The 23,684-nt window shown below is 47.6% G+C and overlaps 1 protein-coding gene across 6 annotated transcripts in view; it reads right to left on the reverse strand.

Moving 5' to 3' along the window:
* PARP4 (poly(ADP-ribose) polymerase family member 4) overlaps positions 1-23,684 on the reverse strand; it is a 67,582-nt gene that overhangs the window by 12,728 nt on the left and 31,170 nt on the right. For 4 of the 6 annotated variants that reach the window (XM_032496535.1, XM_032496536.1, XM_032496537.1 and 1 more), the window contains 14 exons: positions 23,310-23,396; positions 21,091-21,255; positions 20,280-20,326; positions 20,046-20,124; positions 16,981-17,118; positions 16,069-16,264; positions 15,014-15,081; positions 14,239-14,426; positions 11,853-11,952; positions 10,265-10,435; positions 9,918-9,998; positions 8,524-8,604; positions 7,484-7,579; positions 6,785-6,925 (listed from right to left, as the gene is read on the reverse strand). In XM_032496535.1, the coding sequence (XP_032352426.1) occupies positions 6,785-6,925; positions 7,484-7,579; positions 8,524-8,604; positions 9,918-9,998; positions 10,265-10,435; positions 11,853-11,952; positions 14,239-14,426; positions 15,014-15,081; positions 16,069-16,264; positions 16,981-17,118; positions 20,046-20,124; positions 20,280-20,326; positions 21,091-21,255; positions 23,310-23,396 (1,638 nt within the window). The remainder of the gene's footprint in view (positions 1-6,784; positions 6,926-7,483; positions 7,580-8,523; positions 8,605-9,917; positions 9,999-10,264; positions 10,436-11,852; positions 11,953-14,238; positions 14,427-15,013; positions 15,082-16,068; positions 16,265-16,980; positions 17,119-20,045; positions 20,125-20,279; positions 20,327-21,090; positions 21,256-23,309; positions 23,397-23,684) is intronic. The other 2 variants (XR_004325825.1, XM_032496539.1) reach the window with 1 other exon arrangement.

Consider the following 23,684-nt stretch of genomic DNA (forward strand, 5'->3'; position numbering starts at 1 on the left):
CCTAATCACTGCAGCCTCAGGGTAAGTCTGGAAACCAGAGTGTGAGACCGCCAGCCTCCTCTTCCTTTCCACTGTTGTTCTGGCGAACCAAGATCCTTTACGTTTACATGTGAAGTTTAGAAAAATTTATGAACGTGGGCCCAACGTAATCACATAAATCCTTAAGGGCAGCAGAAGGGAGATGAAGAGGGAAGGCAGAGATTTGAAGTGTGAGGACTTGAACTTAGTTTTGAGGGTGGAGGAAGGAGAACAGGCACGGAGGAGTACACGCACATCTAGAGGCTGAGAACAGCTCCACAGCTGACGGCCAGCAAGGAGGTGGGGCTGCAGCCCCACAGCAGCCGGACCTGAATTCTGCGTTAGCCTAAGTCCATCCCAGGAGCCTCCAGAAAGACGTGCAGCCCCGGGGGCTCCTTGACCCCAGCCTCGTGAGGCCCAGGAGCCAGCTGAGCCCGTCACACTGCTGCCCCACTGCACGGCGACGCAGTGTATCAGTTAATGCTGTTTTCCGCTGCTAACTCTGGTGATTTGCTGCTGCAGCAACAGGAATGAACATATAAGGGGTTCCTTTATTCTACTTACTTTGTATTTAATTTGATCGTATTGAAGTGGAAGCTTATGACAGTGTTATGAGACTTTTTTTAACCTAAGCATTTAATACTGTAAATTTCCCTGTGAGCACTGCTTTAGAAATATCCCACAACTTTTGTTGTGATTGTTTTCATTTTCATTCAGCTCAAAATATTTTTACTTCCTCTTGTGATCACTCCTTTGACCCACGGTTCATTTAAAGTGAGTTGTTTACTTTGCAGACCTTTGGGGGTTTTCCCGGTGTCTTTCTGTTGCTGGTTCCTAGTTTGGTTCCACTGTGCTCTGGGAGCTACTCTGTATGATTTCAATCCTCTTAACTCACTGAGACTTCTTAAATGCTCCACCGGACGGTCTATTTTGGTAAATGTTCTGTGTGCCCTCGAGAAGAATATGTTCCCTTTTGCGCTGGGGGGATGTTAAATCCACAGGTCAATTTGGCTGATGTTCGTCAGGTCTTCTATATCCATACCCATTTTCTGTGCACTTGTTCTGTAACAGTTTAGAAATGGGTCTGAAATCTTTGATGTTAATTACGGATCTGTCTCCTTCTCCTAGTTCTGTAAGTCTGTAGAGCCATTTCACGTATTTTTGAAGCGCTGTTTCTAGATAACCAAACATTTAGGACGGAAAGAGCCTCCTGGTCACTTGACCCCTTTATTATCATGAATCAAATCTCTCTGTCTCCAGTGATATTCCTTGTTCTGAAATCTACTTGGAAAAAGATCCAGCCACTTTAGGCTTTATCTTCCATTTCTTTCTATGTTTTTAGGTTGAGTATAGTAATATCTTCCCATCACTTTAATGTATTTAGAGTCTTATGTCTAAAATGAATTTATAGCCCCTATATGGTTGGGTTTTACTTTTTAATTCAATCTGACAATCTCTGCCTTTTAGTTGGAGTGTTTACACCACTTACCTTAAGTGTGATTATCAATATAGTTTGAGTAAAATCTACCATGATGTTACTCATTTTGTATCTGTCCTATTCACTCTTCCCTTTTTCCTTTTTCACTACACTTTCTTAGATGAATGTTCTTTAGTCTTCATTAGGTTATTAGCTACGCTGGTTTTTTCTTTTTAAAGTGGTTGTTTTAGGGTTTACAATACACATCCTGAACTTAAGGATGTATCACCACCTCACCGATAATACAAGGTCCTTAAAAACAGCACCTCCAACGCCTCTCTCCCTGCCTTGTGCTGTCATACATTTTGCTTCTACATTTGCTTTAAATCCCACAAGACATTGTTATTATTTTTGTCTTAAAGAATCAGCTACATTTTAAAGAGATTTAAAGAGTAAGAAAACACTGGATTACATTTAAACAGGGTCCCCACTTCAGTGCTCTTCTTTCCTTTGTGTGGATCCATACAGGAAGGCACCATTTCCCTCTGAGGGCTTCCTTTAACATCTAGTGTAGTGAAGGCCTTGTCCCGATCCATGCTTTCAGCTCTTGTACTTCTGAAAGAGGTTTTAATTTCACCTTCCCTCTCCCCCCGTTTTAAAAACTGTGGTAAAATACACGCGACATAGAGCTGACCATCTTGGCCGTTTTAAGTGTGCAGTTCGTGGTGTTAAGCACATTCACACGGCTGTGCGGCCGTCCCCACCCCCAGCCCCGTAACGCCTCTCACCCTCTGGAACTGACACTCTGCTCCCGTTAAGCAATAGTCCCGATTCTCGCTCCCCTCGCCCCCGACGACTGCCGTTCTCGTTTCTGTCTCCATGACTCTGGCGACTGTAAGTACCTCATGGAAGTGGGATCGTACTATGCTTGTCTTTCTGTGACTGGCTTATTTCACGGAGCACAATGTGCTCCAGGCTCACCCGTGTTGCAGCGTGTTGCAGAATTTCCTCCCTTTTTTAGGCTGAACAATATTCCTGTGTGTGTACGGACCACATTCTACTTATCCATTCACCCAGTGGTAGACACTTCAGGTTGCTTCCATGTTTTATCTATTACGCATAATGCTTCTATGAACATGTGTATGCACGTATCTCCTCGAGACCCTGCTTTCACCTCTTTTGGGTATATACGCAGAGGTGGAATTCTGGATCATGTAGGGAATTCTGTTTTTAATTTTTTGAGGCATTACTATATACTGTTTTCCACAGCAGCTGCACCATTTTACATTCCCTTCAACAGTGCACAAGGGTTCCAATTCCTCCACATCCTCAGCACACTTGTTGTTTACTTTTTTTTTTTTTTTTGGTGTTGCCATTCCTAATGGAAGTGAGGTGGTATCTCAGTTCAGTTTAATCTGCATTTCACTAATGATTGGTAATGTAGAGCATGTTTTCATGTGCCTATTGGCCATTCATGTACCTTCTTTGGAGAAATGTCTATTCAAGTCCTTTGCCCATTTTTGAATGGGTTGTTTGTTTTGCTGTTGAGTTTTAGGAGTTCTTTATATATTCCAGATATTAACCCTTTATCAGACAAATCATTTTCAAATATTTTCTCCCATTCTGTGGGTTGTCTTTTTATTCTGTTAAATTTTGTCTTTCTATGCAGAAAGTTTTTAATTTTCATGAAGTCCAATTTGCCTTTTTTTCCTCTACTTGCACTTTTGGTTTCATATCCAAGAAATCACTGCCAAACCCAATGTGGTGCAGTTCAAGGTCCGAGCCTGCCCCGCCATCTTGCAAGCCTTCAACAGACTCCAGAGTTCCAAGACCGTTGCCTCAGACAGCTTCTGCCAGGGCAGTGGCTGTGCTCCCTCCTCCACCCTCCTCCGAGAGTCCTCCTCGCCTTCACTTTCAAAAGATATTTTAAGTAAGGATTAATTCTAAGGGAAGGGTGCGAAGGGTTTTCTTCCGTTTTTCCTTCAGCCCTCTAAACATGCTGCTCCACTGTCCTCTGGCTTGTCTTGTTTCCAGCGAGAAGCCTGACTGCTCCTCGTCTTTGTTCCTCTGTGTGAGCGTCTTCTTCCTCAGGCTGCTTTTAGATTTCCTTTTTATCTTTGGCTTCAAGAAATTTGATTATGAGGCGCCTTGGTCTCGTTGTCTCCATACTTTCCCTTGGGTTTGCTGAGCTCCTTGGGTCTATGGGTGTATAGTCTGATTGAAATTTGGAGAATTTTGGCTATCTTTTTTCAAAAAAATTTTTGCCTGTCCTCCTCGTGGGACTCTGATTTATTGTACAACAGGTGCCCAGCTTTGTCCTGCAGTTCGCTGATTATCTGTCCATTTTGCCCCCTCCATATTTCATTTTGGATAGTTTCTAGTTGCTGTATTTGTAGTCTCACTGTTTCTTCTGTAAGATCTAATCTGCTGTGAATCACATCCAGTGTATCTGTTATCTCAGACTCTGCCATTTTTCATCTTTAGAAGTTCAATTTGGGTCTTTCTTGTATCTTCTGAATCTAGTTCACGTGCTCAATCCTTCCACCTGGGTGAACACAGAGCCCACTTAGAGTAGCTGCTCGAATGTCCTCGTCTGCTGCCTCCGGGATACCTTGATTTCTGGGTCTGTTTTACTGATTGGTTTTCCCCCTTATTACGACTCATTATTTCCCCTTTTTGCCTACCTGGTAATTTGTGAATGGACACCAGACATGTCAGTTCTACTTTGTTGGGGTGCTGAAAGTTTTTAAAAAATTCTTTTACCTAGTTTCGAGCTTTGTTCTGGGACATAATTCAGGTATTTGGAAATAGCTTGATCCTTCTGAGTCCTGCTTTCCAGCTTGGTAGGTGGGGTGAGGATAGCCTTCAGTCTAGACCCTTTGGCAAGGCAGTGGGTCTGGAGCCACAGCTCTCTGGGTGCTGCACCAATGCCCGGCTGCTCGGAGATCTTTCCTCTCAGTCTGGTCCTTTCTGGTGGTTCTTCCTCGGGCCCCAGGTTGCTTCCTCACACAGACACTGATCGGCACTCAGCCAAGACCACAAAGGGACCCTCTGCAGGTCTCGGGGGCTCTCTCCCTCAGAGAGAGCACGCTGCCCCCCGCGGCCTTCCGAGCTCAGCGACACCACCAGGCTCTGCTTGGGTCCACTGTCCTCAGGCTACAGTCTGGAAACTCTTCCCAGGCCTCAGGCTGGCGCGACCCTAGGACCCACCCATATGTTCTCTTCCCTGAGGGGTCACCTCTGTTCTGTCTGTTGTCCAGTGTCTGGAAACCATTGTTTCAAATATTCTGTCCAGGTATTTTTTGTCATTTATTTTGGTTGTTTAAGATAGGAGAATAAATCCAGCTCTTAAATGGGTGACGTTACTTCATCACAGTCAGTAGCAGAAATTCCCTAGCTATCTAAAACTTTAAATGCACATACCCTCCGGCCCTTTAAGCCTCCTTTCAGAAATACGTCCTGCAAATACACTACAACCCATGGGAAATAACATGTGCAAGGTTATTCACTGCAGTGTTGTTTGTTACAGACAGGAAACAAACTGTCCATGAATAAAACACTTCGCTAAGTGAACCCTAGTGTATCCACACGACATCATGCTGTTCAGCTATAAAAACAGAGATGATCTTCTTTAATCGCTCTCCAAGGTACAGATTTAAAACAACGTATAGAACAGTGTGTAATAGTATACACACTGTATATAGCATGTCCCTTTAAACAGGTGGGAAAATTCATCTTTAGCTCTTATATGCACATGCTGTCTCTGCAAAGATACCACAAGGAGCCCATAGTAATGGATACCTCTGGGGGGGACCAGGGTGAAGGACGAAGTCGGGGAGGGTCCACTGCCTCCCTGCTGTACTGTCTGGATACTGGACCACGTGACTGTAAGAAACAATTCTACTAAATAAACAAAATAAGCCCTACTTCCCAGCATGAATCTTCCATTCACCAAACTCACTCACCCTCCTCTTCCCCTTCTGGCCCACAGTCTCTAGTTACGTTTAGTTTAGCTGCCGTCATCTCCTGAGGGGCAGCCCCGCTCCTGAGAGAGACGCGGAAACAGGGAGCGCAGGGCTGCAGCCTCAGGGCCCGCGTCAGTGTGTTGCTACTAACAGCAAATCATTGACTTTAATGAAACAACTTACCTTGAAAATTAGATCAGAAGTTATTTTTTACAAAATCTCTGCCTTTTATGTGTTTTCCATGTGGTTTCACGGGTGAGGAGGAAAAGAGTGGTCGGGGTGAGTGCACGAGGAACGGCCCTAAATCAAGCGGGCCCGCCCGCCTGCAGGCCTGGGTGTGAACACCCCCACCCCTCCACATGTGTGGTCTGAGGAAAGGCGCTGAGCACCCGCTAGGGGCTCGTCTGACCGTGGAGAAAACGGAGACCCCCAGCTCAAGCGAGTGGGCGCAGCCAGGACGGACCCCAGGGCCCGGTGCTCCTCCCGTGAGCTCCTGCTGCCTGAAGTAATTCCAAGGGGGATGCTTCACGGCCACATTCTGGCAAATGAGATAAATCCTGAGGAAGAGTAACCGAGGCTTCAAGATTTTTGCTAAATTACATGGTTCATTCAGAAAAACTATTTTGACTAAAATAAAGATAAATGATCAAGTCATCAATTTAACTTGTAATTTTGTAATTTGTAATTTTTCATCTTACCAGTTTAGATCTGGAAGTATCAAGGTCCAGGGTACTTGCAGAATTAGTATAAATGATTGCTGTGTGTGATTCACTGTCTCAAACACACTGAACGCGATTTTAGGAGCAAAGCAGGTGACATCGAACGTGTTTTTATATGCTTAACGAACACAGTAATGTTAAAATGGATCAAAGGAAATGAATATATTGCATATATTGTGTTTTCCCCCAGATTTGTCTCTTCACAAAATTTTTCCTTAGATTCTAAATTCCTAAATTTTGGCAATTTTACTTCTCTGACCCTGGGTGCCTGAGAGTCTCGTGGGCACCGTTTCATTCCTTGGCTTTTGACTATGCCTCCCAATTTTCATTCAAGTCACGCTTCTCGACGTCATCACGTTTCTGGCTTTAAAGCCACAATGTAAATCCCTGTGCACTACAGGAAACACGGGTGGTGAGTTTAGATTATTACGGCACATCTACTCTCTCACTCAGTAAATGGCTTGACCTTGCTGGGTGACGCCTGTCTACAACAACTACATTGACATACAGCGACCTTCTCGGTCACGTGACAGCTTTTTTATAAATGTGCAAAAGTTCCCAGCATCAGGGAGACAACAGTTCCGTGCACATGGGTGAAAGGGTGCTGCTTTGGCTCAGGGTTCCCCCCACCACGGTGAAAGTACGAAAACACAACAGCGACTTACTTGGTAGCTGATGCTCCCCTGGCTCGTGCTGGCCTTGCGCGGCTCCTCCTGCCAGCTCATGTACGGCAGAAAATCTACATCTTCTTGGGCGATAAGTTCCAAAATATCTGGACTGTCGGGGGACGGTGACTCATTACCATCCTACATTGAATCACAATCAGGTAAAAACAAAACAGATATTATCAATTGAACTATTATTAGAAACCCCAAAGCCTCGTAAATGTTTGGTCTGGAACATGTTTGGGGGTCGGATGGACTGGATCCGGAGCGTATGTCCCGGGCCGCAGGTGAGAGGAGGCGCAGAGGACGGCACACTGGCAGCTCCTCCTCCCGGGCCCGCCCTCCTCTTACAGCCTCCGCAGCTCTGCTCTTAAAGTCGGGAGGGAGTGAGGGCCTCTCTGGAGCAAGGGGAGCCCAGGCCTTTCTCCTTTTGAGGGTCTTGGATTAATAAAATGGGAAAGGCCAAAAATGTAACACAACTGTAGTGCATCTTGACGTACACGTGCAAGTAATCTAATTATAACATTAAAATAAAAACACTGGGAACTCATCTGGAGACCATCGCCGCCCCCCACCCCCCAGCCCCGCCGGCCCCGCGCTGAGGCCCTCCCCTCCCTGCCCGTCAGCCACAGCGAGAGCAAGAGTGATCTTCCTGGTGTGTGAATATGAGGTAAATAACCAGGAATTAGCAATACATACCCTTTTCTCAACAGCCACGAAGCTTGTAAACTGTGTTACGAGAGAGTTTTCTTTACTGAGCTTAATAATCAGAGATTTTAAGGTTTGCTTCTTCATCTGGGATAGAATAAAACACAGGAAATCACGTCCGGTTTTACTGTTCACTACTTAGCTACGTATGACCGATTCAACGAGCGTTAGACAATCTAAGAGGGTGCTATTGAGTGAAAGGTGAATCACCTTACAATTAGAGCTTCCAACTAAACACTGAGTCAGTGGCCCTGTCTGAATATCTCAAGGAGGTGACTCAACGTTCCTGCAAAATGGACTCAAGGACTGGCTCAGCCACGGAAGAACTCCTCGGTAAGCAGCCCTCTGCAGCTGCTTTATGAAAACCCTCGCCGTCAAGGGTGCTGAGCTCCCACATCTCTCGCAGACAGCCTGCGGCTCCCACGTGCGAGGGGTGCAACGACCAGTTCAGGGCTGTCTGGGGGTGCGGCTGGGCAGCTGCCTCAGAGGTAAAAGGGCCATACGCAAAACAGAAGCAGAGCCTGGACCAGAGGACCCCGACTGTCTGAGGGAACCCACCGCCCTGCGTGGGACGCCAGCGCCTTATTTCTGGGATGGCACCAAGTGCTAATGCCCCAACCCTCATCTGACAGCGGCCCAGAGGACCAGCCATCTGGGGTGGGGGGGCTCGTGGGGGTCCCTGCAGGGGGCCTGGGCTCTGGGGTCACGGCCTGCACCGCTCCTTCCTCAGCGCAACTGGACACCCCAGCGCTTAGAGAGCGGCCTCTGGGCCTCTCTGGCCTCCCTCCGATGGTAAAATAATCACAGAGGTCTCAGGAAGCCACTGACATCTGTAACTTCATTCAACAAACTAAATTAACAAACGCGCAATCAAGGAACTCCTGCACACCCTGCACCCCAGCACGGAAATCACAGCCATGGTGACCAACGCCCCCCTGCACCCAGCTGTCCTCACGTGACGTCTCCATGGGTAATCAAGGTAAGAAAGGCCGAGAGCCATGGACAAGGGCTTTTACTGTGAGAGAGCGAACCTCGTGAGTCCTCTCATCCTCGTGGAGGACGCCGTCTTCGTGGTCTCGGATCAGAGCACGCGCCACCAGCCTGTGGATCATCTGTGTTTGTGCAGCAAAGGGGAAAAGACTCAGAGGGGTTCTGATTAAAGTCACACAGAGAAAGCGATTTTAAAACTTGACGTGTAATTTCCACACAATAAGACTTTCACAGTGTTCGGTTTGATGAGTTTTAACGAACGCACACAGTTGTGTGACCACCACTGAAATGAACACAGAGTGGTTCCCTCACCCTAAAAAGCTCCCTCCTGTCCCTGCATGGCCCCCTCTGGGCCCGGGCGCCCACTGTCTGTTTTCTGTCCCTATACTTTGCCTTGTCTATAAAAGGCCGTTTTGCCAATTCAACTTATTTCAAAAGATGTAAACAGTAGGAGCCAACTTCGTGCTGTGACGCCAGATCACGAGTGTGGTCTCCACTCAGAAGGGGCCGCCAAGAGCACACAAGGAGGCTCAAGGCGAAAGATTCCTCCCCGTCTTCTCAAACGACTAAGAAACAGAACTTACAAGGCAGCCTCTCCTTTCAGTGATAATTCCAATTCTTGTAGTTTTGTTATTGAACAGGCCCTGGTTCACAGAGCAAGCACAACTCTAACAACTGTGGTTGTATGGAGCACGACCTCCTCCCAGGGAAAATCCTTTTACTTCCCTTAAACTCAGTTTTTAAAACAGTATGAAGATGCCCTTCAGTTCTACACGTAAGTTGTCAGTGAGTAACGTTACACTTACTGATTCAGGGCCAAAATGGAAGCTGTGCTTTATTTAAAACACTAAACAACCAGGAATGTTTGGGAAATAGTTTACCTGGTTATACAAATTCTCCCATGAACAGCCAGTTACGTACACAGCATAGACAAAGGTCTGGAGTTGTCCAGATTTAGCTACAGCAGATTCAGTACTAAAGCAAGTACTACAAGCTTTTTGGAGACAATTCACTTGCTTTTAATCCGAAAGCAGAAAAAGCAAACGTTCCCTCAGTACGTGACCCGTCTTACTCCTGTCCGGTATTGTTACACTTCATGTTTTAAAGTGGCATAGGCGGACCAGCGGCACTCAGTTTTTATGGAGATGCAGACATCTTTGAGAACTGCCCTAAAAATTTTTCATGCATAAAATGCCAAAATTAACTGCAGTTATTCTGACGCCCACATGGATCCACCTGGACTCAAGACCCCAGACGAAGAGCTGCTGCCTTAGAAACTGAAGGAAAACGTCCTGATCTGTGCAGATAACGACCACGTGCAAAACGTCCACACAGAAAGCAGCAGCACAGGACGTACACGGAGCATGACAGGGGAAAAGAAAGTCGCTTAAACTTTCAAAAGGAGCGAGTCCACAGCTCAAGATTTGACTCTTACAGTTCCAGTTGTCTTCTGAAGCTCAGTAGTTGATACCACTGTAGAAAATTCCTTCTCCTGAATTAACGCACACAGTGTTGCCTGAAATGGGGAAAAAAGAATTCCTTGTGAGCTTTTCTACTTCACAGGGTCTTGGCTAGCTCGGCAGTGATTCTCTCAGTGGTTTTCATGAGAATTAAAAGGCTCTCTGGTGCCCTCGGTTAACCAGCCATTGTGCTCCCAGGAGAAAATTTGCCAGCATATTAATGAGAATTTGAGGATGAAGGAAAGGGAAGAAAAAAAGAAAAAGAAAATTATGAGCAAAATACATTGCTCTTCCCCCAGTTAATCAGCTGTGTGCTCCTTACCTGCGTGCAATGAGGAATAAGCCCGTAGACGAGGAGCCGGTCACTGTGGAACAAGGACTGCACCTGGGCGGGGGCCTGCAGGGGCTCGGGGGCGTCTGTGCTCAGCTGCTGCCATCTGACCGAGACTGAGTGGCAACTCGGAGAACGCATCCGAGTCATCTGGTCTTCTATCTGCATGTGTGAGAGAGGAATTATTCCTCTTTCAAAGTTATATCCAGAAATGGTTACTCAACACTTAAAATAATTTTATATTCTCTCCTTTGGGATTTGTAGCTTTTTTTTTTTTTTTTTTTTGCCTCCTTCCTGCTACAGGGTACTCTTCCAAAAAGATTTTATGTAGAATTTTTAATAACAGCACTAGCACGTAATTTAAATTCACAAAACATCGTAAAATTATTCTATTAGTTAATAACTAATATACAGCTTTGGCATGGAGTAGATTCCAGTTATAAAAATTAACACCACAAAGGACTTGAATAGCCATTTCTTCAAAGAAGATACACAAATGGCTAATGAGCACATAAAAAGATGTTCAACATCATTAGTTATTAGGGAAATGCAGATCTAAACCTTTATTAGATATAACCTCACACCCACTAGGATGGCTACGTAAAAACAAAAAAACGGAAAATAAGTGTTGGTGAAGATGTGGGAAAAAGTGGAGCCCCCGCACACTGCTGGCAGGAATGTACAATGGTGCGACCACAGTGAACAACAGTATGGTAGTTCTTAAAAAAACGAAACATAGAATTACTATGTGATCCAGCAATTCCACTTCTGGGTAAATATCTAAAAGAACTGAAATTGGAGTCTCAAACTTATGCTTGTATGCCAATAATCATATCAGCATAACTCACAATAGTCAAAAGGTGGAAACAACCCCAATGTCTATCAACAAATAAGTGGATAAACAAAATGCAGTCTATATACACAATGGAATATGATTACACCTTAAAAAAGGAAGAAAATTCTACACATGCTACAACATGGATGGACCTTAAAAACACTATGCCAAATAAAATAAGCCAGGCACAAAAGAACAAATATTATAGGATTCCACTTCGATGAGATCCCTAGAGTAGTCAAATTCACAGAGACAGGAAGTAGAAGTGTGGGTGCCTGGGGCTGGGTGGAGGTCACTGTTTAACTTGGGGACAGAGTTTCTGTTTGGGAAGACGGAAAAGTTCTCGGGATGGATGCGTGGTGGTGGATATTGTGAGTGAACTTAATGACACTGAATTGTATGATTAAAATGGTAAATTTTTTGTATACTTTGCCACAATAAAAATTAATCATAGCAAAATGTGTGTAATGCTTCACTTTAGAAAAATTAACCCATGGCATTTTATAAAGCAGAAATCAAACTATTAGCTAGGAGAATACGCCAATGAGGTATATCCTGTGTTCCTGCTAAATGCGAGCCTGGCAGTGACTGAGGGCAGGGACATATGCTTTAGGGAGCTTTTGCCTCTTTCTAGCTCCCTTTTCCATTAATGAAAACACAGAAATTACTGTCACTAGATTTCTAAGAAGATAATGTTTCCATGTTTAGACATAAGACTAGAAATTAGATGTTTGAGAAACATACCTGTTTTTTCCAACTATGTTTGGATTTTGAGTTAAAATATTCAAATACTCCAGCACCATGTTGGGACAAAGTCCTTAAGATATGACGATTTGCTGTAGAACTGATGACATTTCACGTTTCAGTTTTAAAGAAATTTTAGAAACATTTTGAAGTACATACAGTTAATGTTGACACAGCTTAAAACTCAATGGAAGAGACATCACATGCAGAAGGCTTACTGCTCTGTAGCTGAGGTTAGATATAAAACTTATGAAGCATCTGAAGCTTTGGGTACTCTAAGTGCCCATATATCAGAGGACTTGTGTCTCCTTCATAGTAGACAAAAGCAGAAATTCTTGCCTTCTGATTTACCAAAGGAGGGAGTAGATGATTCTGAGAAATCCCCAAAAGGCATCAGAGTGCTGATAAGGATACCAACCAGTGCATATAAAGCTACCCGAATCTGATCCCCAAAGTCAAGACTGGCAAGGTAGCTCATACAGTCTGCATCTTAAAATGTGATCCACATTTATAGATCAAAGATGTGAGAAGTAACTTTCATTCCAGCAAAGACAACCTTTGGTATTTCAACAACAACGTCCTACTGAATTTCTCTTGATAATGATTCTACAACTAATCAAGAATGACTTTCTTAGAGAGGTTCCTCTTGAAATTTTAGAGAAATGATGGATAATTTTTCAGAAAAAGAGCTCAAGAAAGTGATTTTGGAAATATATTTGAGCTTATTGATAAAGTTGAATTTCTCTTCAGTTGTCAAAATTAATTGGCAGTGATTACAATACCATGAGATAACCCTTAAGCAGGAGTTTATTTGTATTTGCAGATTTTGTAGGTTAGGGAGGCTGCTGTGTGGACCTAAGCGGACAGCTTGTTAAACAGGCAGGACAGTTTCTACTCCTGAAGAACTCACAAACGTTGCTAGAGTTTGTGACACAAACGAGTACACGTAAAATGAGGCTGAAACATGGAGAAAGGTACTAAAAACTGGACGGAACATCGGTAACAATTCCAGTGTCCTCAGGGTGGGGGTGTCTAAGCACAAAGTCACCTCCCCGAGGAGGCTCACACCCTCCCTCCACTGTCACCCCATCTGCTCCTTTTCATCCACTTCCTGGCACTTAGGAAAGCACACGTCCCCATGACCCCCTGGTCGGTCACAGAGCAGTGTCTGTCCTCGAAGAGGACCCACAGAGGCCAGTGCCTCCTGAGACCGAGGGGCCTGATCTGCACTGAGGGGTCCGACCTGAGCTGAGAGGAGGGGTCGGATCTGAGCTGAGAGGAGGGGTCGGACTTGAGGTGAGGGGTCGGACCTGAGGTGAGGGGTCGGATCATAGGTGAGGGGTTGGAGCTGAGCTGAGGGTTGGACCTGAGCTGAGGGGTCAGATTTGGGCACCTGTGTCCAGTGCTGCCAGTCAGCCGGGTAACTTCTGCTGGAACCTTCCTGATGGGAGTCCACTGTGGGCTGGACAAACCTGCTGGTTGGCCTGGCTGCCCTGTTAGGCCTCAGATGACAGGAAGGGGACCCAGAGCCAGGACTGAGGAGGGGCAGACAGAAGAGAGCCCGCCAGGCAGGTGGCAGTCGGGGGCAGCTCCTGGAGCTCAGAGTGAGGCCCACCCAGAGGTGGAACCCCCTCCTCATCCCCTGCCATTGGAGGACGGAGGGTCCTGCTTGGCACCGCCTCAAACAGGGGGCCTGGGGACCACCTGCCAGGATGGCGGCCGCACCGGGGAGGGACAGGCCTGCTTTGGCCCCTCTGTTGCTGTTTTCCGTATATTTTCATCATAATCCTCAGATCAATCCAAAAAAGCTAACTACAGTTGGGGAGGGAGTTACCTCCAACAATCATGGGGTTTTAGCTTTTCCATACATCACAGGGTTAGAAAACAAACGCTCACAGCAGTCAGAAGGGCTGGGGTCGGGATAGAACAAAGCAGCCTGGGCTGGAGCGGGGCCAAGCCAGGGACAGTCCTCAGCCCAAGGCACAGTCAGCCACGGTGTGTGGGCCCAGCCCGGCCAGATCTTTAGGCTTCAGAGGGTAAGTTGGAATTTGGGGTTGTTCCATGAAATAATATCCAGTGTTGACTGGGTGCTTGCCCTGTGCCGGCTGCTCTAAGCGCCTTCTGTAAACGTGAGTTCATTTCATTCTCAGGGCAAACCTACTAAAGCCCCGGCCTTTTCATTATCCCCTTCGTTTCACAGAGGGAGGTTAAGAAACCTTCCGAGGTCCCAGCTAATAAGCAGCCACTTCAGGTTCTGAGACGCGGGTGGCTGCCCAGAGCCTGCACCTCAACACGGACTTGAAAACGTCCCCAGAACCCGTCAGGCCAACAGAAAACCTCCCGGCCTTTTCCCCACGGTCTCCATGTGCCTGAGCCCCTCACTCACCCAACGCCGCAGGAGAACAGCCTGGTGTGCTGGACGTTTCTCTGCACGAGCTGCAGTGTCAGGCTCTCGTTCTGGACGTGCCCGTCGGAAATGAGGAGGATGCTCCGTAACCCCTGAGCAGGGGACAGCAAGGCCAAATACCGGAGCAGTTTCCAGAAATCCGTGTTTCCCATGGTGGCTGCAGCAGCCTGGAGGAAATGAAGTGAAAGACTATTTACTCCTTTTTGGGTGCATTCACCAGTGACGGTAATCATTTACTGAAACACATCTCTTAATGTAGAGACATCATCACTGAAAATTTTTTTCCTAATTATTCATTTGTGGACCAATTACACATATATCCTTTTAGTTTTATTTCATGTCACACAGTAAATACAATATTATCACTTGGCACTTTTTTTTTTAATGGTTTTCAAAGAAAATTACATCAAAACATCCCTTGGGATTGCCAGCCTAGACTGAGGTGGTGACTGGGCATTCCTAGCTCGCTCAATTAAAAAAAAAAAAAAGAAAAAAAAGGGGACAGCAAAAAACACTCCCAAGCTGTCAGTGCTGTGTTTGGGTGGTGGAATTGTGACTTTCTTCTTTCTACCTTTTACGATTTCTCATTTTTTAAATGCGTTCATACCACTTTTATCAATGAACTAAAAGAGCCCATTAGCGCACAAACACTGAAGGGCCGGGGTTCCAGTGGCCGTCTCACTGGGAGTAAGTCCTGGAGGGAACCAACACTCGGCAGAAGGCTCAGGGGACGAGGGGCGCTTTGTGTGCTCACCATGATGAACTCTGTGGGCGTGTCACTGCCTGCGATGTGCCTCGGGTATGAAAACAGCTCCTTGTAACCTGTGTAATAAGATTGGCAAGAGGTGTTGTCATTAAATATTCACTTTTTTGACTGTTAACAAACAATAATGTTTGATAGTTTTAACATGCAAAAATTCATGGCAGGATTCCTTTAAATAATAAATTCTAGTGCCTTCAAGCTAGGCACTTTACTGAGCCAAATGCTCTGAGTCAAGTCAGGTGTGTAGACGCCTGTTCTGGAGCAGATGGTCCGCAGAGAGAGATGCAGGACGTGGGGCCCAGGCAGCAGGCCTCTGCAGGGGCGCGCTGTCCCTCCCTGCCCTGCACCCCGCTATGTTTGACCCCCGTCCCCAGCAGTGGCGACCCCGGCTCCTTCGTAAAGGCGCGGGGCCTTCTGATGAGCGGCTGGAAGATTGGGATCAGCAGGCAGGACCGAGTGTCCCCTCGCTCCACTCTGCTGCTTCTCTCCTCCCCGAAGTGCCTTCTTCTGGTGGCTGACGTGTCCCCGGTCCCCACCCCCCCTGGAGGACGGCATCTTTTAATAGGGCTGATCTGATGCTTCCTGAGACCATTCCTTACAGATCTCCTACTGGTGTGCGGACTTCAAGCGTCCCGTCCTCCTCCCTGGGACCCTCAGACCAAGGCCTTGCATTTGGGTCAGCTGGTAACACTGATGACAGGGGTACTTATGCCGCACCTACCACTCAATAGGCGCCGTTTCGAGTCCTTTATACCCTAGCTCAGTGCTCACAACAGCTCCCTGAGGTGGGGACTATTACTCCCACATTACAGACAAGGAAACCGAGGCACAGGAAGTTCAGGTGACTTGCCCAAGGCCACACCAAGGGCTAATTAGCGCAGAGGTGGGACTGGAACCGGGGACCTGGCGCCGGAGTCCTTGCTCGTGACGCCGTGCTGCACTGTGTGTCCCTGCGCAGGTCCGTCCGCCAGCCGTCATCTGCTTCATCCCTGCGGCGCTGACGTTTAGGGGGCAGTACGCTGCGGAGGGACCCAGAGAGCACTCACCTGTGCCAAACCTCACGACGTTTATCTTCTGCTTCTCATCCACCAAGGACAGTGCATGCAGGGCAATCTGCTTGGCCTGCAAGAACGTCGTGCCCTCCATGGAATTGGAGCAATCGAGGCAAATGATCACTTCACTCGTCCCAGCTCGCTCAGCGAGGGCGAGGCTGAGGTCTGGCTGAAAGACAAGCATGCAGGCCTGCAAGGAGAAACAGCGGCTCGCCGGGTGCTGCTCATCAGGTAAACTGGGCTGGTTGTTTACACTGGTACTGCTGTATGTGCCACGAGACCACAGAATTTCAACCCAAAAACCCACCCCCAGATCTTTCTAAATGACGGACACGCAGTTGGGATAGAATGACAAAGACCTAAGCATGGCCCGCTGACCCTGCCGGGCCCCGCAGCTCCATCCCACCGTGCCTCGCTAGGTCTCAGCTCCAGGGCAGATGCGCCACTTGTCGTGGGGGTGGTTGGCAAAAACCCTGTAAGCCCCAAAGACGACAGAGGCATAAACGCAGAGACACAGGCGCTGTGTGCAAGCCACTGAGAGCAAACCCAGTGAGCGAGAAGGTCACAGACCAGGTGAGCCACGACACGCTGCTCCCGGCACTTCATGGGCCCACCGACCCGCCATGCTTTTCACACGCCGCACTCAGCGGTGGCGCGTCACTCTGCAGTTGTCCCACTTTTCCGATGCAGGTGTTTCTTGCTGTGAACTTCCTTCTTAGAACTGCTTTTGCTGCATGTCCACTTCGAGTTGTTTTGAGAATTTTTTATTTCCCATGTGATTTATTCTCTGACTCACTGGTTTTTCAGGAGTGTTTAATTTGTACATACTTATAACTTTTCCAGCTTTCCTGCTGTTACCATTTCTAGTGGTCAGCGTCTCCCACTTGGAAGTAAGGAGGACTATACCTCGCTTTCTTTCTCCGGATGTTTTTCGACCCACATTCTTGGGAGATATGCATCAGACAAGCCGATGTGGAGAGAAAACCCACTGCTGTCTAAGGAGCTGCCTTCCATGGTGCTAATCACAGCCTTGCAGTCTGTACTCTGCAAAACAAGCAACCAGGATGACCAAGTGAATAATGGAGCAACCCCACTTTGTCACAGAGCAAACCCCGCACGACTGACAGGACTCCATTTAGAACCAGCAGGCTAGTAACACACTCCGAAATTCTGAACTGTAGGGTTTACAAGTGTGACCATTACCGTATCAGTTACCCTCCTGAAATTCTAAGGTTTAGGTAATTCGGGAGAGTCTCAAACCCTGGATGCAGCACTGGTAGGTCTGTGTATTCTGTCACCTGGATTCAGTGGAAAGCACACCAGTCATGACAGAGAATAGCAAAGCAGAAAATTCACCAGGAATATTAGAATTATACCTTCAAAAAAATTGGGGGTGGGGAGAGGTAATTAGGGTTACTTATTTATTATTATTATCCTTTTATCTGACAGAGGTACGGGAGGTGGAACCCATGACCTCAGGCATGCTCAGCATGTGCTCTGCCACTGAGCTATATACCCTCTTCCCCAAATTATACTTTATTTTTAAACTATATTTTCATAAATATAAAACAACTTTTGAAAAAAATAGATGAGAATCTTCAAACGATGAAAGTGATGTGACAGGTTCCTCGCCCAGAAGAACTGCCCAGCCAGCCCACAAAGCTGTGAGAAACAACACATGCTCGTTTTAAACCACAATGTGTTCAGACTGCTTGTTATACAGCAAAAGCTGTCTGATGCAGACGGCTTCTTGCTCAGGATGGATTATTTACGTGTGTTTATCTCCATTCCCCAGCAAAATCCTAAAACTCCCTGCGATAAAAGGGAAGCAATGAAAAGGGTATGAACCATAAAGACACTGAGAACAGGAACAAAGACAAAAGCAGATGAGAGATGTCAACAAATTTTAGGAAGATGGAAAGTGGACAGAGGTGTGTAAGTGACTCAGCCAGAGCAGGGGCAGCTGCCACCTGAGTCCTGGGGTGTGTGTGTGTGTGTGTGTGGACGCAGTGGGCTCACTGGTCGGCAGCAACCCGGGAAGTCACCAGGGGCGGCGCTGGGTGCTGCAAACCAGCAGCGCCAGTGAACAGGTTACGCACCAGGCTGTCAGAGCCAGGTCCTCTCCCCGTCCTGCACAGCAAGCAGCTAGCATCCGGTTCTCTCACTGAGGGAAACCAAGGATTTATCACTTAGAGAAATTCAATCAAACCGAATCCAGACTCAGGTCTCCTCCGAATAATGAAGCACAAAAGAATGAAGTGAAACTTGGCACCCTAAACATGGGACCTTAGTCGCCCTCCCCAGCAACACCTTACGAAACTTACGAACCTCCGGTGGTCCTGAGGAACCACACAAGGGCGAACACCACCGAGACTCACCCCACCCGCTGCCGGCGGCCGCTGGCACGGCCTTGGCCCACTCGCTCCACTCGCCTCAGGGCACCTAACTGGGTTCTCGTGTCTCGAGTAAAGATGAACACAGACGGAGGCCACCCAGACGTGTGAGGACGAGACCAAACAAACAAAATGCCAGAGAAGAAGAAAAAGGAACTCAAAGAAAGGAGACGCAGCACAGGAAACAGAAGACAGAATGTTTTCAGAGTCGAGAGCGAGAGGACAGCGCATCCAGGAAACACAAAGATGCTTTAAGAAGGAGTCCGTATGGAACAGAAAAGGGCCTTACCCACAAAGTGAGAACTCAGATGAAAGTTTCAGCAAAATGAATGGATTTAAAAGCGAGAAAATCACCCAGAAAGTAGAGCAAAAAGACAGTAAAATGGGCAATAGGAGAGGGAACGCAAGGAAACAGGGGCTCAGCCCGGAGACGCCTGGTTCACAGGCACTGCAGAAGGTAAAGGGGAGGGCGACACTTTTGTTTTTTAAATATAAGAAAAGCCCCCAGAACTATAGGCCACAAATTACGTGTGATGAGTTAACACCACATTATTACGAACTTTTAGAAGACCAGGACAAAGAGAAGTTCTGAAATGCTAGCAGGATTAAAAACGGCAGGCTTCATACAAAGAACACTGCGCAAGCTCAGCAGAGACCCTGCGAGCCGGACGATGGCGATGTCAGCCTCCTGAGAGGTGGCCCAGCCTGGGATCCGTCACCGCGCCCAGCGGCCCGGGCGGCACGCGGGCCAGGACGCTCTCAGGCCCCAGGGCCTTAGCGGAGCTTGTGCTCTGCCAAATGGAGGAACGAGAGAGAGGAGGCTGCAGAGGAAAGCTCTCGGGGAGAAGTGAGGGAGGCCAGGGCAGCGGCGGGGCGGGGACTCGCGGGAGGTCAGTGGATCACCTGAAGCATTTGATGGAGAAAAACATGGATGGAGGGTTTCAGCTGACACGTTACAGCAAGTGAGAAGGAACAGTTCTAGAAAATTAAGTGAAAAGGGCAACTTGAAAAACTACATAAAGAAGTAAAAAGAAAAAAATATGCCATCTAGTACATTTCTTGGCTCAGTGTAAATAGTCATAATAATTTAAGCACTATTTTCTTGATCTTTTTCCTTGGTGGGGGAGGGCATTAGGTTTACTTATTTATTTGTAGAGGTGCTGGGGATTGAATCCAGGACCTCACGCGAGCTAAGCGTGCGCTCCGCCACTTGAGCTACACCCTCCCCCCCACGACTATCGATTTTAACCAAAAACATAATTCAGCTTTCGGAGTAAAGGGGAGGGGAGTGGACAGTGGGTGAGAGGAGGTAAGAGGGTCTGCTTCCATCTGTCGTGCTAGGTTTTGAAACAGATGAATCAGGAACAAGCAGGAAAAAAATTAAAGCTTTGGAAGCCACCAGAATAGAGCTAAAATATTTAAAGCGGTTCATGGTCTCTGGACACTGGTCTGGGGGGGCCAGGGAGACTTGCTGGAGGCGGTCGTGCGTGATCTAACTGGCAAACCGTGTGCCTTTGGTAAAACAGAATGAACGCTGAAGCAGGAGTTCTGAAGACGTGGAAGCGAAGACCCACTGACCTTCTGTCTCAGCGCGTGCGAGTCACTGGAGATGAACTCAATCACGTACGGCATCTCGACGGACATGCTCAGGGAAAAGCTACCAGAAACGAGGACAAAGCTGGCTTAGCCAAACGTCTTAAATGTTAGACAACTGCTTGTAGGTCTTTCATACAATTTTAAGTGGAAATGAAAAGCATAAAGCAAACGTCCGTTGAAGGGTTAACTGACAGGCTTTGTATTTTAGGTGCTGACCTTTGCTTTGCTCCTATTTCCTTCACACAAATCTTCTCTACTGCATCCTGTTGAAAGAAAAAAATATACAAATAAGCATCTGCTAAGGGTCACCGTGAGACTCCAGGCTGAGTTAATGTCACCAGAGCCACAGCCACGGGACGGCTGGTCTCACTTTGGACTCACTTTGTCACGAGCATCTGCTCATGGATGGACAGTAACTTAAAACGCAGCTGACACCAGGGATGGTGTGTGGCCATTTTACAGAGATTTCAGCCATACGCGTGTCTGTGTGCACACACGCACACAAGTGCACACATGCACACACACCGACGTGCAACACGTATACACATGCACACATGTGTACACACAGTACACAGTGCACACGCGGACATATGTGCACGCCCATGTACACACGCACACACAACACACGTGTACACACAACTTCTACAGACACAGAGTATAGTCTGGAAGGATTTACGCCAAAGCGTTACCCAGAGGTTGGGCTACTATCTGTGGCGACAGAATTAAGGATGGTTTAAATTTTCCCCTTTGGCTTCTTTGCATTCTTTATGTTTATCTAAATACTCCATAATGAGCATGGGGTACAGACACAAAATTTTAAGTGACTGAATAGAATAAAAACAGAACCGCTGAGCACATTAGGGTGTTTATTCTTTTCATTTCACAGACATTACATGTGTCTAAACATGAGAATGTCGCTAAAATTGACTTTATGCCCAAATGATTAGGTTATTTAGGTAATTTTTTCTTCCCGATGCATAACTCATACAAAAAAAGCTGCTTTACATCTTACCCTACGTGTACAAACCTGCGTGTTTTCATTGAGAGCTCTGTCCCGCCGCCAGGGCGCCACGGTGCCGGGAAGGAAGAAGACTGCGCAGGCCCCCTGGGCGCTGAGCTCTGTGATGTAGGTGATTTTGATAAGGACCTTAGCCTTGGGGGGCAAGTTCCCAACACTGACGGTAAAAACGTCCTGAAATAGAAACATGTCACCTCGCTTGTGCCTCAAAAGCCTGTCTGTTCCCTGCTGCTTAGTCCCTCCTGGAATTGCAACCTGCCTGGTCCTTCCTCAGAAAAGGGAAGCAGCCTACAGGGGAGTCCCAGAGCCCGTCCCCAGCGGGGGACAGTGTGGCGTCCACAGGGGGCTTAGGGAGAGCAGGTCCCTTGGCAGCAGGACCCTACCCCTCAGAGAGCGTCACCCAGCATCACCTCTGCCCCCTGCACACGGCCCCTCTGTGGCCACAGCACCCAGAGCGGCTCCACTGGCGGCTGCAGACCGAGAGCCGTTTTCACCAGCTTGGCCCTCACTTAATTCTTTCATCTTACGGAATAGTCATCATTTTATTTTTCAGAAAAGGTATTTTGTTTTCTTTCTGTGGGTATGGATAATCACTGCAACCAAGAAACAACTTCATGGTCAGGGAAAGAGGGGCTGGATGGATTTTTTCTGACCCCACACAGAGAATCTCTCGACCCACCCCCCACCAAGCACAGCCCCCACTCTACTTAGTGCCTTTAGATTAACTATAACATTATTATCACACAGACTTAAGGCGTACATGGTTACTTTTGACATCAAGGACACCCACTTGCAGGGTGGGGACAAACAGCACTCGGCCCTAAGAGAAGTGTGTGAAGGCCGGGGGATCTTCTGAGGCGCCCTTGAGCGTGTGGGGTGGCAGGTCTGTTGTAGGATCTAGAAGGTGCACGACGTCCCTTCCATCACGTCGACCCAGATAACCTACAAAATCCTAACTTGCCCTGAACCCGTCAGACAGAAAGCTGAGCTGCAAGCAACCAAGTGAACTGAGTCCCACAGAGTGACCAGCTCTGAGGACGGAGGGGGCGTGCGCTTTGGGGTAACTGGGACCCCAACACAGGGGTCTTTGACTCCCTCAGAATCTTTTCTCCACAGGAGCTGGGCACTCTCTCCAGCCGTGGTTTTGGCCCTGAAGTTTTCTTTGTTTCTCCTTGAACTTTTTATCTAACTCTCCTGTGACTTCCCCGCTTACATACGGGGTTGCAAGGTCGGCCTCCGTCTCCGGACAGAGCACACTGAGGGCTGTGAGGGGGTCATGTACTGTTGGTGGGAGCAGAGAGCAAGGCACCAACCTGGGGAAAGGCACGACAATGCTTAAGCTAAGATTTTAAAGCTAATTTTTAAAAATCGAGCAAGCAAGCAGAGTTAGAGCATTCCGCCAGAGGAGCAAGGGCCTCCGCAGACGGCGCTGTCCGGGGGACGTCGGGGCACTCTGGCGGCTGGGTGTGGAGGGAGGAGAACGGAGAGCGATGAGGCCGCATAAGCCCGGCCCCGGCGTCCCCCGTAACCGTGGGAAAAACATGGACCCTCAGGTAAGTGACGGGTTAGGGAAGGCGCTGACACGGGCGGACTCCGCAGACGTCTGCTAGGAAACAGACGAGCACCTGGAGGCGGGAGGGCGGGGAGGGGATGGCAGAAGCGAAGGCCGGCTCCCAGGTGTGCGGTGTGGCCGGTGGGTCCCTGGCGGCCTGCTTCTGAGGCCACGGCAACAGGAGGGGCAGTTTGGAGGGAAGCGAGTGGACACAGCAGGTGTTCCTCCCTCCAGATGCCCCTCGTTCCAGTCCTTTCGAAGCAAATAGCCAGAAAGAAAGGGCCTGGACCAGCTCAGGACCTGCAGAAATGCCTCCTGAGACACAACCTGGTGACACTTAGGTGAACAGCTTGGTGAGCTTAGTTCCAGGGAAAATGTCAGAAAATGAAAATCACCTGTCCCAGTGGCTCCTTTCTGTTGTCACTTCTGGGAAACTCAGCTCCCAGTGACAGAAATAGCTCTTACTCATTTGCTATCTTAACGCCATTTCCTCCTTTATTTAAATAAGTCAGATGTGTCCGACCTCCCTTCGCTAACACCAAGTGAAACTCTAGGGCCTAAAAAAGCAAGAATTATTCCAGTTTCTAGGACGACGAATTTCTTATCCCAAATCAATTTCCATCTCTCCCCCTTTCTCCGAAGTACACGGGACTAACAGACGACGGCGGAGACCTACAGGTGCATCCTGGTCCATCAGGTACGCTCCGTCGCCTCGGCTGACTGCTTCTCGGTACTCTCGGTGGGCTGTTTCCTTCTCTTTTACCTGGAAAAGATTATGTACACCAGTCATACTATGAATCGTGATTTCAGACCTTAAAAAGGAAAATTTCATCAATGTTTATTAAAACCACATTTCTGACATCTTAATCTTTCTGTTAAAAAACAGAAAACTAAGCGTCTAAGACGAATGGAAACTTATCTAAAGTGGTCACAACGATGTACTTATCTAATACAAGTCTGAATCAGAAAAGGCCAAAGGAAGAGAATTCTCCTTAAAAGTTTTCACAGAGTCAATAGCGGGAAGAAAGTCTGGGACTTTACACTGAACAAA

The sequence above is a fragment of the Camelus ferus genome, chromosome 14 (assembly GCF_009834535.1).
Source record: "Camelus ferus isolate YT-003-E chromosome 14, BCGSAC_Cfer_1.0, whole genome shotgun sequence".
NCBI classification, from domain to species: domain Eukaryota; kingdom Metazoa; phylum Chordata; class Mammalia; order Artiodactyla; family Camelidae; genus Camelus; species Camelus ferus.